This window comes from Condylura cristata, unplaced genomic scaffold (assembly GCF_000260355.1).
Source record: "Condylura cristata isolate star-nosed mole 26May11 unplaced genomic scaffold, ConCri1.0 scaffold00002, whole genome shotgun sequence".
Lineage (NCBI taxonomy): Eukaryota > Metazoa > Chordata > Mammalia > Eulipotyphla > Talpidae > Condylura > Condylura cristata.
Window position 1 is genome coordinate 62,271,828 of NW_004567103.1, and position 14,463 is coordinate 62,286,290.

The 14,463-nt window shown below is 45.0% G+C and overlaps 1 protein-coding gene across 2 annotated transcripts in view; it reads right to left on the reverse strand.

Moving 5' to 3' along the window:
• Positions 1-251: 251 nt before the first annotated feature.
• The window catches only part of KIF5C (kinesin family member 5C), a 147,629-nt gene continuing 133,417 nt past the window's right edge, over positions 252-14,463 (reverse strand). The window contains exons 24-27 of one of the 2 annotated variants that reach the window (XM_012727097.1): positions 12,730-12,946; positions 11,481-11,594; positions 3,324-3,364; positions 252-2,228 (exon numbers count right to left, since the gene is read on the reverse strand). In XM_012727097.1, the coding sequence (XP_012582551.1) occupies positions 11,488-11,594; positions 12,730-12,946 (324 nt within the window). In that variant the 3' untranslated portion in view covers positions 252-2,228; positions 3,324-3,364; positions 11,481-11,487. The remainder of the gene's footprint in view (positions 2,229-3,323; positions 3,365-11,480; positions 11,595-12,729; positions 12,947-14,463) is intronic. The other variant, XM_004674667.2, reaches the window with a different exon arrangement.

A 14,463-nucleotide genomic window follows, 5' to 3' on the forward strand; every position in this document is an offset into this window, starting at 1 on the left:
GGCTGATCAGCAACTAGCAGAATCATCTTTAGGGGACATCAAAGCTAACTTTCTCTGTGAATAAGAATGAATTTTGTCAGTTCCTTGTAGAGATCAAAAAAATATATATATGGAACTACAAGTGCATGTTTCTTTTTGAAACATGAAAGGGCCAGGCAATCCTTTAGAAGTAGAAAAGAGGTACCCAAAGAAAATTTCCTTGGAAAGGATTTAAAATAAGGGAACCAAAAAAAAAAAAAAAAAAAAGACAAAGAGAGAGAGAGAGAAAGAAGGAAAAGTCATTAACCTTTGTTCAATTTCAAAACAAAGTGATATAGTTATATAAAGGACAACTGTGGCACAACAATTATTAACTGGCAATCCTCTCAAGGACCAGTGTTCCCGATTCTAAATTCAAGAGGCAAATATGTTAACAGCAAGGTTATAATCTATGGCATATGTCATTATCTGATAAGGTTTGCAAAATCTGCTCTATGAGGATCCTTCTAGCAGAATCAAAGTAACAACTGAGGTGTTGTATATTGGGTAGGTACTGGCCACAATGCAAGAATATCAAACAGAAGAATTTTTAAAATGTAAACAAATGTAAAATTGTCATACGAAATAAATACTTCGATAAAATTCATTCTCTCTCTCTCTCTCTCTCTCTCTTACTCCTCGCTCCCCCAAAGTAAAACACACACATTTTTTAAAAAGTGCAACATTTAACAAATAAATTAAGTCAAGCAGCTTTGCTTTGTTGGGAAAATTTTATACAAGAGTCTGGAAGTCAATTCACAGTCCTTACCACTTTGTCCCTTTATCCTCTCTCACACATATGTTCTTGAACTACCTTTGATCCACACAGCCACAAGGAAGAAGCCCAGTCTCCCCTGGCATGCATTTCATTCCAGCATTGACAGCAGCAGGAACAGTGCCAGCTCACTCATCTTGGGCAAACACAATGATAAGATGGGTGCTTTCACTGGTTTGGTTGTCACTGACTTACCTCAAATTTGTCACAAGTAGCAGCACACAAGACCAACTTAATTGAACCCTTGTCAGTTTCCCTGAAAACTTTACTACTTGAAAATCAATCATTTTAACATGTACAACTGGAAGTAAGGGTTGATTTAGCTTTAGATGCATGGTTTTGAAAAAAGCAATAGCTAAATGTAAAAATCCATCCACACTGATTTTTTTCTAATTCTGCCTAAGAAAAGGAAACTTATCTATTTGATGCCACAGAACTCAGTCTGGCATGATGGGTTTAAATAACTTATTTATGGCAACTTATTCATAGGCACAGAAAGTTTTCAATTACTTCCCCCCAGGGTTTCCATTGTCAATTGATGGAAAGATCCTAGATTTTGCCAACAATACCCCCTTCAAGGCTTAAGATGGATCCCCAGAGAAAGAGGCCAACCCCAATACAAGCTCCAGAAGAGTTGGGGTGGAGAAAGCGAGGAGATGGCAGCCTCACTTTCACTTTTCCAACTTGGCGGCATTTTCAACACAGCTGAAAGAATGATGTTCAGACTGGGCTGGCTGAGATTAGTTGCTGCAGGTTCAATAGCAAGCACTCAGAGGTGAATTTTATAACTTTTTGCATTCATGTAGATGCGTTTGAATGAACAAATTCTACATTGCTACTGTCGAGATTGTTTCTCTGCATTGAAGAAATTTGCTTTGCATATTAACGGGTGCCATACTAAAAGGTCTATTTTACAGATCCAAAGATGTGACTGGGATATTCAAAATGCTTCCTTGGGGTAATTTGTTTTGGAAAAGTGTTCAGAATGAAAAATTTAAACCCTATAGCAGCACGTTTTTTTGTTCCCTAAAAATATAAAGTAACGACGTGTTTCTTTTACAGGAAACCAGAGAGCCATGGCGGAGCATGAGGTCCCCGGTCGCCCCCACTCTTGGTGGTTCCCTCCAGGGAATGGCATGGTAGGGCACTGGGGGGCAGAGGCAGGAGCACCCAGAGACCACGCAAAGCCCTGAAGCCAGATCAGTGGTGATGGTTCCCGCGATCTTCTTACTCATCCCCTTCATTTTCTCAGGAAGAGAAAAGTCCAAGCACACATCTGTACACACAGAAATTCTACACAGCTCAATATCTGAAACCGGTGTACTGCAGATGGCTCGGGTAAGCGAGTGTAAAAGAAAATGGGGGTTGTGTAGGAGGGAAAAAATAGAGGAATTGGTGATTAATGTAGTCCTTGACATGCTACGTAGAGTCATATCTGTTGAAAGAGAACCAGAGAGAGAATATAGGAGTTAGAAGACATAGTAGAAATCCCCTCTGAATTTTTTTTCAAATTCCAAATATTGAGTTCAGAGTCATCCAATAGAAATGTCATGCAAACCATAGGCTTAATTTTCAAATTTGCATGTAGACACATTAAAATAATAAATAATAAAATTAACTTTGATAATATATTTTGTTTACCCCGATACTCAATATATTATCATTTCATCAAGTAATTGGTATTATCAGTTGAGATAATTTATATTACAGTATTATTATTAAGAGACTTCACTGTCTTTTCCCCACAGCTTTTTCAACTGGGTGTATATTTTACATTTTCAGCATATCCCAGTTTGGACATTTCAAGTGCTTCATAGTCACATGTGGCATGACTCCTAATTTACTGCCTTTCTTTATGTCTATACCCCTGGCAACATTCTCTTCCAAAAGTCAGTAGCAAACTATAGCTACTCAGCGAAACAAGATGTACTTTCTCACTCCTTAGGGAAACTTGAAAACCATTTTTCACCTGCCAGCACTTAAGAAATTGAGTCAGCTGTAACTCCTAAACCAGAATCTCTCAAACAGGGTTCCAATCCCAAAAGGAATGTCACCCCCCACCTTGGGTGGTGCAGTGCCCCCAGAGTTTGCACTTCACTGCCCCCAGGTGTTGATCTGATCTCCAGGATGCAAGTCTAGGCCAGGCCTGGCTCAGTGGCTAGCCCTCAAAGGCCTTTGTCAGCCTTTGGACCAACTCCAGTAAACTCAGCTTTCCAGGAGAAACTGTACAATCCTCACAACCGAACTTTGGGGTGTCTGTGACACTGCCCACTGGCCATGCATAGAACTGGTGCACACGGGGGCACAGACAGAGGGGAGCAGTTCCTGGGCTGGAGAACTCGATGGAGCTTGGCTGGCCTAGGAAGGATGTCAGACACTAAGAAAATCCCAACAGTTCTTCTGATTTTACAAAGAATTGCATAGCCTGTTTTTGCCTGTAGGAAGCTTCTGTCCAAATTCAGTGCTCAAGTGTATCTCGGATTCCTGCTATAATGCTTCCTCACTCCTTAATGACTTTGTGTTCACTCACCTGATTTATGTAGTAATCTTGATAAGCAACCGTGCATATTTCTATCAAAAAGAAAACGATGAATTATATATTTTTTTAAAATGAGGGTTGGAAAAGGATTATAAAAGTAGCTAAGAGAAAAGTGAGTAAAAAGGAAAAAGAGGAGTGAACAGTGATTGAATAAAAAAACGAGCACGCACATTCTTTTGAAGACTAGCCTTCTCCTCCCTGCCACAAAAATGTATTCTGGGAACTCACTATCGCTAGCATCTTTTACTCCAGTAGCAAAATCAATCACAGTTACAAAGCTGCTTAATTAAAAGTGGTTTTTTCAACCCTATCTGCTGGCATTTATGCCATTTTTAGAAGTTACAAAGAGTTACAAAGAGATTCAGGAAGAGTATCTTCAGCGGTTAGCCTTTCTGGTGAGATTTTTGTGTTTTCTATTAGGACTAAAAATGCCTTCTGAATGCCCCCACTGACACCCCACTTCCACTTCTCTCACAAGGTCATTTTCTCTAGCACCCTTAGGATTGCCCAGGGTGGATGAGATGGGCTTCTTTGGTGCCTCGAGGCAGGGAGGGCCTGAGCACATACCTTAAATTGTAGGATTATGGCTTAACATGATGAGTGCAGTCAACCTATGTTGACAGACCCGCGCATTAGACACACAAACTCAACGGGGCAGCCTGGTAGCTCCAGCAGACCATGAAGTGACACGATTTCCACAAGAAAGGCTCTCATTCAAATACCCCTCTCCCCACCTCATGCAAGATTCAGCACGTTTTGGCTAACAGTTTAGGAGGCCAAAAGGAGGCCCAGCCTGCTCAGTCTAGTCACTAAGGAGGGTGAGAGCAGAAAACTGGGATGTGACAGTTGCAGGAAGGAAAATCTTAGCAGCTCAGTGGTAAAAGCTCCCTTATAAGGAAAAGGTTGTTCTTCACCCCAGGTTAAAGATCTTTATGTCAAAGCATTCTTTCCAGCAGGCTCAAGAAAAATAGATTCAATTAGGATATTCCTATCCATCCCCCAGCCATCTGACTGTTCATCTCCTCAGATAAATTTGAGAGAGAAATGAACAGAAGCTATAAAGGAAAATGGGTTATTCCCCAAGAAGCCATTCTGTTTTGACCACGTAGCCTGGCCACCCAGAGAGGTTGGGGCATCCTGATAACACTGAAAGTCCACTTCTGTTAATCCCCATGGGTGACCAGAGTTCCACTCAGTCACCTGAAATAAGGGGACTCGCCCAAGTGATCCCTTGTGGCCGTCTCTGGGTCTCTGCCAGACTGGAGGGGGTAATTCACAGTGGCAATGTGTGACAGATACAGAAGGAAATGAAATCCCCTTTTCTTTAGAAGGGTGGGGAAAGCCAAAGAAAGAAGCTAATTCTATAAAGGTTTTGTGAGAAGTATTTACAGACCTTCCCCTCTTTGGCTTTTGCAATTGCTTGCAGTGGATTTACCCTTAATCCAAACCATACATAGTTTTATCTTTTCTTCTGACTTTCTACAATCCAATCCCCACATTATAAGAATTACCACTTGTACTTGATGAACCGCTACTGAATAGAAGTGGATTTATCTCACGGCAGCCTTGGTACAATCTGCTGTGGTGGAACAAATTTAGTTGCTCTGAACTTATCACTAAGAAACATGAAGTTGAATAGAATTGAAGTAGAGCAACCAACTGCACTGTAGACAAAATAAGGAGTTTCCTTCAGACCCTTCATGAGTCTTCCCTTGGAATTCACAACACTAGTTTCAAAGTCTGATGAGCAGTAGAGGCCAACCGCAATTATTTCTACCCTTTCTCCCTCACATCCTGTTTGCTCTTCTTTTTGGTTAAACCACAAACCACAAACACCGTATTTGTGATGGCCTGGTTTTTGTCAGGCATTTTTCTATGACTTTGGCTTTTCTTTCACGTTATCTCATTCAATTCCCAGAAGAAATCTACAATAAAGGTATCATGATCTTATATGTCCCAGGAGTTTCCTCAGCAGTGGCCAGGCACCTTGTCTGCAGAGACAAGGCTGGCTTCGACTTCAACTGCAAGAGAGCACAGGAGCGGGCATGGGGTATAGCTGACATCTATTAAACCAAATATATAAAGAAAAATTGCAAAAATGTAAAAGCCATGCCATTCTGCTAAGTGTTTTGTCTTGAAAAATCATTATTTTCCATTAAAAATGGTATTTGTACTAGCAGTAGTAATGTCACATTTTTGTTTCAATTTCTAATATACTATATATTGATAGATATGAACCATATATATATAAAATCTAATGTCATCAAGACTGTTTAAGACTATAAAAGAGCCTAAGGCCAGGAACTTTCAAAACCATTGCACAACAGCAGATCTTAGCCCGGGCTAAGATCACAACTGTGATCTCAAGGGCTCATTTGCCCTTCGAGGCTGCAGAAAACAGCAGGCGAATAAATGGTGAGGACAACATGGGTGAATACCGAATCCCTACTCTGTGCCAGGCACTGATCTAAACCCTCTGTTCCTGTTTAATCCTCATAGTCAGCCTGTAAGAAGGTACTGTCATGGGCCACATTTTACAGAGGAAACTGGGTGGAGATGAGGTGATTTACCCCAGGACACAGCTAAGCTGGGCACAATGCTAGGTGCTCCGTCTCCAGATGCCAAGCCTACAATCACCCAGCTACCCTGCCTATAAGAGAGTGTACCCCCAAGGCCCCACACTTTCCTATGACTCAGTCAGTTCACCGCTAGGATTTGCAAACAGCAGGCTGAAGGCTCACTGACTTAGATGTAGGCCACAGGTGTGACTTAGGATCCCACACAACCTGCTATAAATGAGGCTTCCTGGCTTCACTCTGTCAGAGGACTAAGTCAGGTGCACCTCCATGTGTGGAATGTACCCATTTCTACTGTAAGTGGAAGTCAACATGGCAGCTCCTGTGATATTTATTTGTGATGGGATGTCAACGCCAAGGGAAAATCCAGGCAAACCCCAACAGTGGAGCAGCACAGGTCAGACCCAGGTATTCAGGGCATGGAAAACAGCAACAAGATGAGAGTGGGTCAGAAAAGCAAAGAGAGCATATATAAGTGAGTGCGTCAGCTTCAGTCAGACGTAAGGATACATCCAGGACCAAACAGGAGAGGCCTTGATCTTCTAGTAGTCAGACATTTCGAGAGAAAACTCCATTTTGCATGGGGTGAAGTAAGCAGTGAAGGGCTCAGTTCCCAGTTCAAAAAGAGCCAGTGGTCCAAGTGGACTGAGAGTTTAGGACTGCAGCTAGAGTGGTATCTGTAAGGGAGTGGCCAGGGCATTCAGAATTGGAGAATTGGAGGTCAGAATACACTTGGCTTCCCATCTTTAGGGGTATCTTTGGGTGTTCCTTACTGTGACGGAGCATCTTGGAGGACAAAGACACATGAGTCTAGCAAATGTCCTGGCGACCCTGAGAGCCGCAGACACCCAGGAGTGTTGGGGGGTCGGGCCACTGTGGGAGAGGCCACTGTGGGAGAGGCCAAGGCTGTTGTGTGTTGGCTTCCGTGCCATTTAAAATGGTAAAGTTACTGTTTTTGCTAACAATTACCAAGTGTATTCCCAGTAAAGGACCCAAATATTCCCAAATGTATTCCCAGTTAAGGACCCCGCATAGTGAAGCCTGAAGATAGGGCCATCCTTCAGTGACAGTCTCATGCTAAGGGACTGTCACACGAATCAGAGACGTGGGCCAGAAGGGACACCGAGCTCTCCCCGTGACTTTTGCAGTGACTTTCACGGCTGTGATGGCAGGGGCACTTTCAGGGTTATTTCCTTCATGCCTTAAAACATAGGATCACAGTGTAAAAATACACAACTGCCTCTTCAAATGTATTCTAAGCATCCTTCAGCTACCAATTATTTTATCCAAAATGTATCATATGTAATAGAATTTCCAGACTTGTAAGCAAAAGTAGCTTCTACAAATGCCAGCATTTTCCTCTCTATCAACAAAGTGATTGGCATCCTTGGGTCTTTAGTTCATTTTATAAGATTTCCAGTTTGATTCTTGCTTCCCCTGAGCATCCGAAGCACTGCCATGAATATATTCTGGGGGTCCTGGCTGGCCAGCAGGAGCGATATTCCTACTTCTGCAGTGTAGCCCCACGCTGGCTCGGTGCCAGGGCCAATGCTGCGCCCACGCTCACCGTGTTAATAGCCTCAGGCTGAAGTGGAAGGAGCTGGACTCATTAGGGAAACACTGTTTTTCAGCTCTAAGAAGGCAACATGACTGGAAGTCAGGCTGTGGGTCTGCAGTGTTCTGGCAGAAAGGAGGTTGAAGGCTTTAGTCAGGGCACGTGGAGGAGGTGAAGCCGAGCCTGAGCCCCAGAGACGCTGCGCTCACTGGAGCCAGGGTACCTCGCTCCCCTCGCAGACCATGACTGTCTCCTTAAGTTATGTTTGGGTTTTTCATTTATGGTTTCTTTTAGTCTTATTTGTGGATTTTCCCGCTGTTCCCCTCAGCAGTACACTTCATCGATCTGCCGGTTCTGCTCCCCACTCTGTCTCTGGTGAAGTCTCTCACCGTCCCTGCACCTCTGTCCTGTACCCCAGTTCTGTATGCATAAATAAATAAACTTTAAAAAAATTCACAATTAAATTTTCTACACAAGAAAATTAAATAAGCTTGGAATCTGACAATTTTGTTCATTTAATATTACCCCATTTACTATTCAAATTTGAGACGTAATGTTGGAAACATAAGGAAAACCAAAGACCATTGTGTTCAAAGTGATTCAGAACTAGCAGAGGGTTCAGCAGTGCCCCACTGGCGCCATCTGCTGGCACATCCAAACAAGTCCCACCGCCTTGGAAAAGCACTACCAGACCAGGAAGGCTCTTAGAAACTGAGAGCTGGACAAGTGCTTATACAGATGTCTGCATTAAATGTGGGACTTCAAACAGGCACCCAATACTGCATGGGAGGCCCATGTCACAGCTTCTTTCTTCCCCAGAAGGCAGCTCTGCCTTGTGCCCCCATCCTGAGATGACAGTCTGCCTTCTCTCTGGCAGAAAATAAGTTCTAAGATGAGCCAGTTTCACCTCCTGCACATGCCGGCCGGCATCTGTACTTGCTGGTCTGCCTTCCTCTCACCTGGCGGCAGGGCTGCCTGTTTATGCCCTGGAAGACAGCCCCTCTCACACCACCAATGGTGTCTATGTGCAACTGTTCCCTCTCCTGTATCACCACCTCCCCGCTCACCTGGGTCATTACCATCAGCATACAAACAGGTCATTGGGTTCCAGTCTTAGAAAAGGAATGGCTACCTCTCTTGCCAAGGAATGGCCATACCCTCTGTCTGTACCCTCCACTGGTTGGCCAAGCACAACAGCTGCTGCCTCTCCTTTCCCACCTGACCTTTTCCAGCCCCTGTTTGCGTGCTCACGCTCACTGAAGCTGCTCGAGTTTGTCACCAGCGACTCTTTGCCACCGTCCAGTCTCTCACCACCTTGCCTGGACTCTGAGCAGCCTTTGACACAGCTGCCCAGGTCCTTCTAGGAGCTGGGTGTCCTCTGCCCCCCTAAACCTCACATTCTCCTTCTCAGACCTGTGTGTAGTGCCACCTCCTTTATCCTGTTTTCCATTTCCAGCCCCAGGGCCTGGTGGAACGCTTCCCCTCTCTGCTCAGCTCACCCTCCTTTCTAGGTTACCTCCCCAAACAGGGTCGTAAACACAGTCTACGGAACATAACCCTCTAAGAGCTCCACCCTGGCCTTCTCCTGCACTACAGACTCATCATTGCCTACTCAGCACTCCCACTTGGATGGTGAGATAGGGCAGAAGGCCAGAAGGCTGACACATCCTACCATCAGTGATGAAAACCACTCCTCCCATCATGAAACCTGCTCGTGACCAGTTTTCCAGCTATTGTTAAAAGGTAGCTGGTGGCCAGGACCCAAACCCAGAGCTGCCTTTGATCACCCTGCAGGCTCAGGCTGAGTCTGACCACATGTTCCTGTCTCAGTTCAGTGCTACTCCCCAACCCCCCAAGAACAAACCTTAGGGACACTTCCTACTCTCTCCTCACTGTCTTTTCTCCAGAGCCCAGCCCAGGGTGGCTTTTTCAATACCACCTAGATCCCATCACTCCTGTGCCCAAAGCCCTACCCCCAGATCCCCACCCCACCCCACCCTGAGGCCTCATACACATAGGTCACACTTTCGCTGCTCACCTCAGGTTCAAAGGCCTCACAGATCTGGTCCCTGCCTACTTCCCCAAGGACCCTCATAAAAATAATCTTCCCATTGTTTTTCTTCCAGCTCTCAGCTGTCCCGTGGTTCCCAAATATGCCACAGTCATTCCCACCTCCCAAGAGTATCTGAGCCATTCTGCAGCAGGACACTGATGCCAGCATGCTTCACCACTCTGCTCTCCGCTTAGATGTTGCCCTCTTGTAAATAAGTGTCGCCTATCTCTAGATCACTGGCCTCATTTTACTTTCTTCAGGATACACACCACTGTTTGAAGAGACTGTGTTTATTTTCTGTCTCCCCCCAACAAACATCACTGCACAGAGCAGAGCCTCCTTCGTCTCGTTCTCTGTCAAACCAAGGCCAGGTTAGTGATTTAGCCAGGAGAGCCGCTTCACCTCTTCCTAGCTTCCTTTCTGCTTGCTAAGCTTGAAAGGTAGGTAAGATAGCTAGAATTATAAGTCATTTTGGCAAAACTCTTAAGATGACTTGAGGAAGGCTGATAGTTGCTGAGGACAATGACAGGGTATAAACTGGAGGGGCGGGTTTCCATTGTCATGTAGAGTTCCTTTACCTGCCATTCACAGACACTCTCGAACTTCCTTTATGTGCAGAGAAATGAGTGTCCATTCTGTTTAAGTCACAGTTACTATAGGATAATAGTTCTCAAACCTTAGTGACTAACAAAATCACCCAGAGAACTTACAAGAATCCACAGAACTTTCTATCCTAAGCTGTCCAACCTGGTCTTAAGATTCCCTTTTGTGTCAACCCAACAGGTTAACACGCACACAAAAGCAGCTGTATGGTATTCTATTGTATTTCTGATTGAAAGCAGAGACTGGATCTGGATGAGGGTCCTAATGCCAAGATCAGGTCCCACCTACCTTTCTAGGATGTGGCAGAAGGTGGTAAAATAGTTGCCCACTCCTACCTCAACCTTCCCTGAGGCCAGCAGTAATCTGGCCAGCCCTGCCCCACCCCTCAGCATTCTGCCTGGTGCTACAGAGGTAGAAGCCGTCTGGGTACAGCCCCTAGGTTTCCTCCTTGGAAGTTTCAGGTTGAGCATGAACAGTGCGGACCTTCCCTGAATGGGGTCTCCAGCCCATCACCTTGATTATCTGGATGCCAAAAGAATTCAGTGAGGGACCACTTGCCCTTGACTGCTACACCTTACCCATCTCACAAGCTGCTTCCTTAGTGAGGGTTGAGAGTCCGAGGACAACACAACACTGAGAGCCACCTCTCTCCGTCCACAGGTCACTGGTGCAAAGTTAGAGATTTTCTGACCAGACCCAGTTGTCTGTCTGCCCTGCCCAGCCAGTAACTCCTGTTGTCCTCTCAGAGGGATGAGCTTGGCACTTTCTCCTCCTCTCTTCCACAACACATTGCTATTCTTTCTCTTGCTGGTAGAGCAACACTGGACATATGGGCTATGGAAAGAGTTTACAGACCACTATCTCCAAGAAAAAAGTGGCTTGGACCTGCCTACACATAAATGAGCACATTCTTCAAAACCCCATTTGTTGAAAATCAGAGAGTAAAATTATAAAAAGATGACTTTCGATCATCTGGCTGGGCGGGCTCTCTCTTTACATTCAGTTCCTGAGACGTAACGTAACCACCCACGTCTGTCTGCTCTGGATACAAGCAGTTGACAAACAGGTAGTGCCCTTTTGGATGTCAGCTACAGAAGGGAGTCCCCCAAACAAAAGCAAGCTCAGGCGAATCATTCACCACACCCTCACCTAATCCTGAAGGGTCCCCTGAGCCTGGTGGCCTCGGCTAGAAGGCTCAGCCTCTAAACTGAGTCAAGAAAAGGCTCAGGTCCCCCATAACCTAGACTCCCAGGACATGTTGTGGAGTAGAGCTGAGTTGCTCTCCTCTGACTGCAGGGCCACACTGGTGTAGCTGAGATAGGAACCTGCCCCAGAAACACCACCCCACACCAGGGACTCACTTTGTATTTATTTCTGGTAGTGAGTGGAGTTTGAAGAGCTGCCTCCTCCCCCTCGGATGGCGTGGACGGCTGTTGGCGATGATGCCGGATAGTGTCCAGGGCGGATAGGCTTGGCTGTATCCAACCAAAGGAAAGGAGAGAGCAGACATTCAGAAATGGTTCACAGCCTCTCCCATAAGCCCACATGTCACATGTCACCAGAGCAACAATTCTTATCACTATGACAAGTCTTATCACCACCAGCACTCTCTGAAAATGCAAGTTTTGCCTACATAATAATTAGCACAGTCCGCAAATGCAAGGCACCCAATGTTAGAGGACAGAGAGGACTTATATATCAACAACTTCAATTCAGAATGAGGAAAATTAGAAACAAAGGACTTTCGATTTTATCTGAGGGAGATCCACGGGCGCCCTTAGGTTTCAAAGCTATCTGTGCAGCCTCTGATATTGGATGCTGAATTCTGCCTGGATGCACTTTTCTGAGGACAGTGTCCACTGTTTTTAGTACTTTCAAGTGGCATACAACCCAATTAATGCAAGGAAACACCAATCTAAGGCGTGATCTTAAAACAAGAATCATGAAGTTGCTGGCTACAAACATTTGCACAGCAGTATCTGATGGAAAATTTATTACATAATATTGGACATGTTTCAATTTTTTTTTTTAAACAAGAGAGAGAACATTCCTAAATCCCCTTTATTCCTATGACTATTTTGGAATCTCTGACTCAGCAGCCATATTCTCATTTCTGAGCCCAAACCCAGGTCTTCAGGAGCTGGATGCCCAAGTCCCCTCCCCAGCTCGGAGCCAAACCCGATCCCTGATGCCAGGCCTGGCTCCTTCCAAGGTATTGCAAAACCTGCACTTGAGGTTTCTAATTACGTTCAGTTTTTTCCAAGTTCTTCCTGGTATAGCACAAAAGGGGCTCTCAAGCCTTCTGAGAAACACATGCATGTTCTGGTCTGGTGTTTCTGCGTGTACCTCTGTTGATAGTCAAACACCTTCCTAGAGCATAGACTGGCTTCTCTGCTCTGCCCAGCAGCTTTGAAACCATAACAGATGCTGGAATGGCTCAGAGGAAGGAAGTGGGTGCCTGACACGCCCAACCTCCCAGTATGGGTGCAGGGTGCTGGAATGGCCCTGGCCAGCCTTCCCAATGTCCCAGAGTGTGTGTTGGGGCACCAGTGCTTCTGACCACTGGAGTCCTTGCCTTCCAGCAAGGGCCTGGGTGAGAGGCACACGTACCGATCTGGGCAGAATGAGCCCTCCTGGCCATGTTCTTGGCTCTCACAGCCTCCTTGATGCGATCCACCTCCTGCTGGTAGCGTTTGCGGTCCCGCATGGCATTTTCCTTGGCCTCCTTCAGCGCACTCTCCAGGGCCTTGACCCTCTCCGCTGTGGCACGCAGCCGCTTCTCAAGCTTGGGCAGCTCACAGCGCAGGTCTGCATTGTCCCGGACCAGCTGCAGTGAGAGGGCAAGTGTGGTGAATTACCAGAGAGCCCATGGGCAAGCAGCAGAAACAGACCCACTGCAGGAGATGATGAAAGTGACAGGAGAGCAGTAGGCAGCCACTGCCTCGTAGGCGGGCTTGGAAAGTCCCTGATACCAGAAACTTTGGAATCAGCAAAGGAAAATAAAAACCCGACACTAAGTCCAATTCCATACCCTATAAGATTTGACGTAAGGGCTGCAAAGGAGAAGGGACACAGAATAAACATGAAGCTCTTCACAGCCATAGGGAATGTTTAGGGTAGAATTTACTGCCTTTTGGAGTGATAGAAATACCATGAAAAACATGATACATGACATGAGCATGTGAATGCTAAGAAACTAAGAAACTGAAGGCTAGTTCAAAGCATTCAGTGAAAGGCAGGCATGTCCCAGAGCTCGCCAATGGGACATATGTCCACACCAGCTCGTGCCTAGGTCAGCGCTGTGTAGCTAGCTTATCCAGGGGCAAATGTACTGCTTATTTTTTCATGACCTAAGACGCTCAACTAAGAAGAAACCAGCTATGCTAGGCAAAATAAGTCAAAGACAAAAACTGCATTATGACCTCACATATATGTGGAATCTACAAAGCAAACATAACCAAACATATATACAGAGAACAGCTGGGTGGTTGCCAGAGGCAGGGGGTTAGGGTTTGGGTGAAATGGAGAGAAGGATCAAATGGTACAAACTTCCAGATATAAAATGAAAAGTTCCTGGTGTGTAATTTACAGAAGGTGATTATAGCCATCGATATTTTGCTGTGTATTTGAAAGTTGCTAAGAAAAAAATCTTAAAAGTTCTTATCATAAGAAAAAAGTTTGTGACTATGTGTGGTGATGGATATTAACTACACTCGCTAGGAGAATCATTTTGCAATATAGACAAATGTTGAAGTATTGTGTTGTACACCTGAAACAAAAACTGTGTTGTATGTCAACTCCATCTCAAAACAAAAACTACCAAACTACTCTAGGTGATGATGGAGACAAGTGTTAGCTCTGGTCAGCTAACTTGGTGTGAGTCACAACAACTATCATATTTCTCAAAATAATATAAAAGTAATAGTGCAAAAAAAAAAAAAATAGGACCATGGTGGGGATCTAAAAGGCTATAAAAAAAGTTTTGAGAACCAGGAGGTACTACACAAAATTGAACCATCCCTAGGACTGCATTCTTTACCTCTGTGTCCCCAACACCACCTTGACAGAGTAGACTTCTAATGAATATTCATAGAATTCATGAATAATTCATTATCCCCACTGCACTATTTCAAGTTCCTTGTCAGCTGTTGCTTTAATGTGTCTCATTGGCTTTTGCTTGGATGACTTCAACCGCGGTGAATCTGCCATCCTCTCTGTGGTGATACTGAAGAGAACTTAACAAGTCACAGGAAGTGAATGAACCCTAGGTCCCCCCAACACAAAGCTAAGTTCATTCTTCCACTTTATGGTGAGGAAACTCTGAGCTATCAGGGTTAAATGACT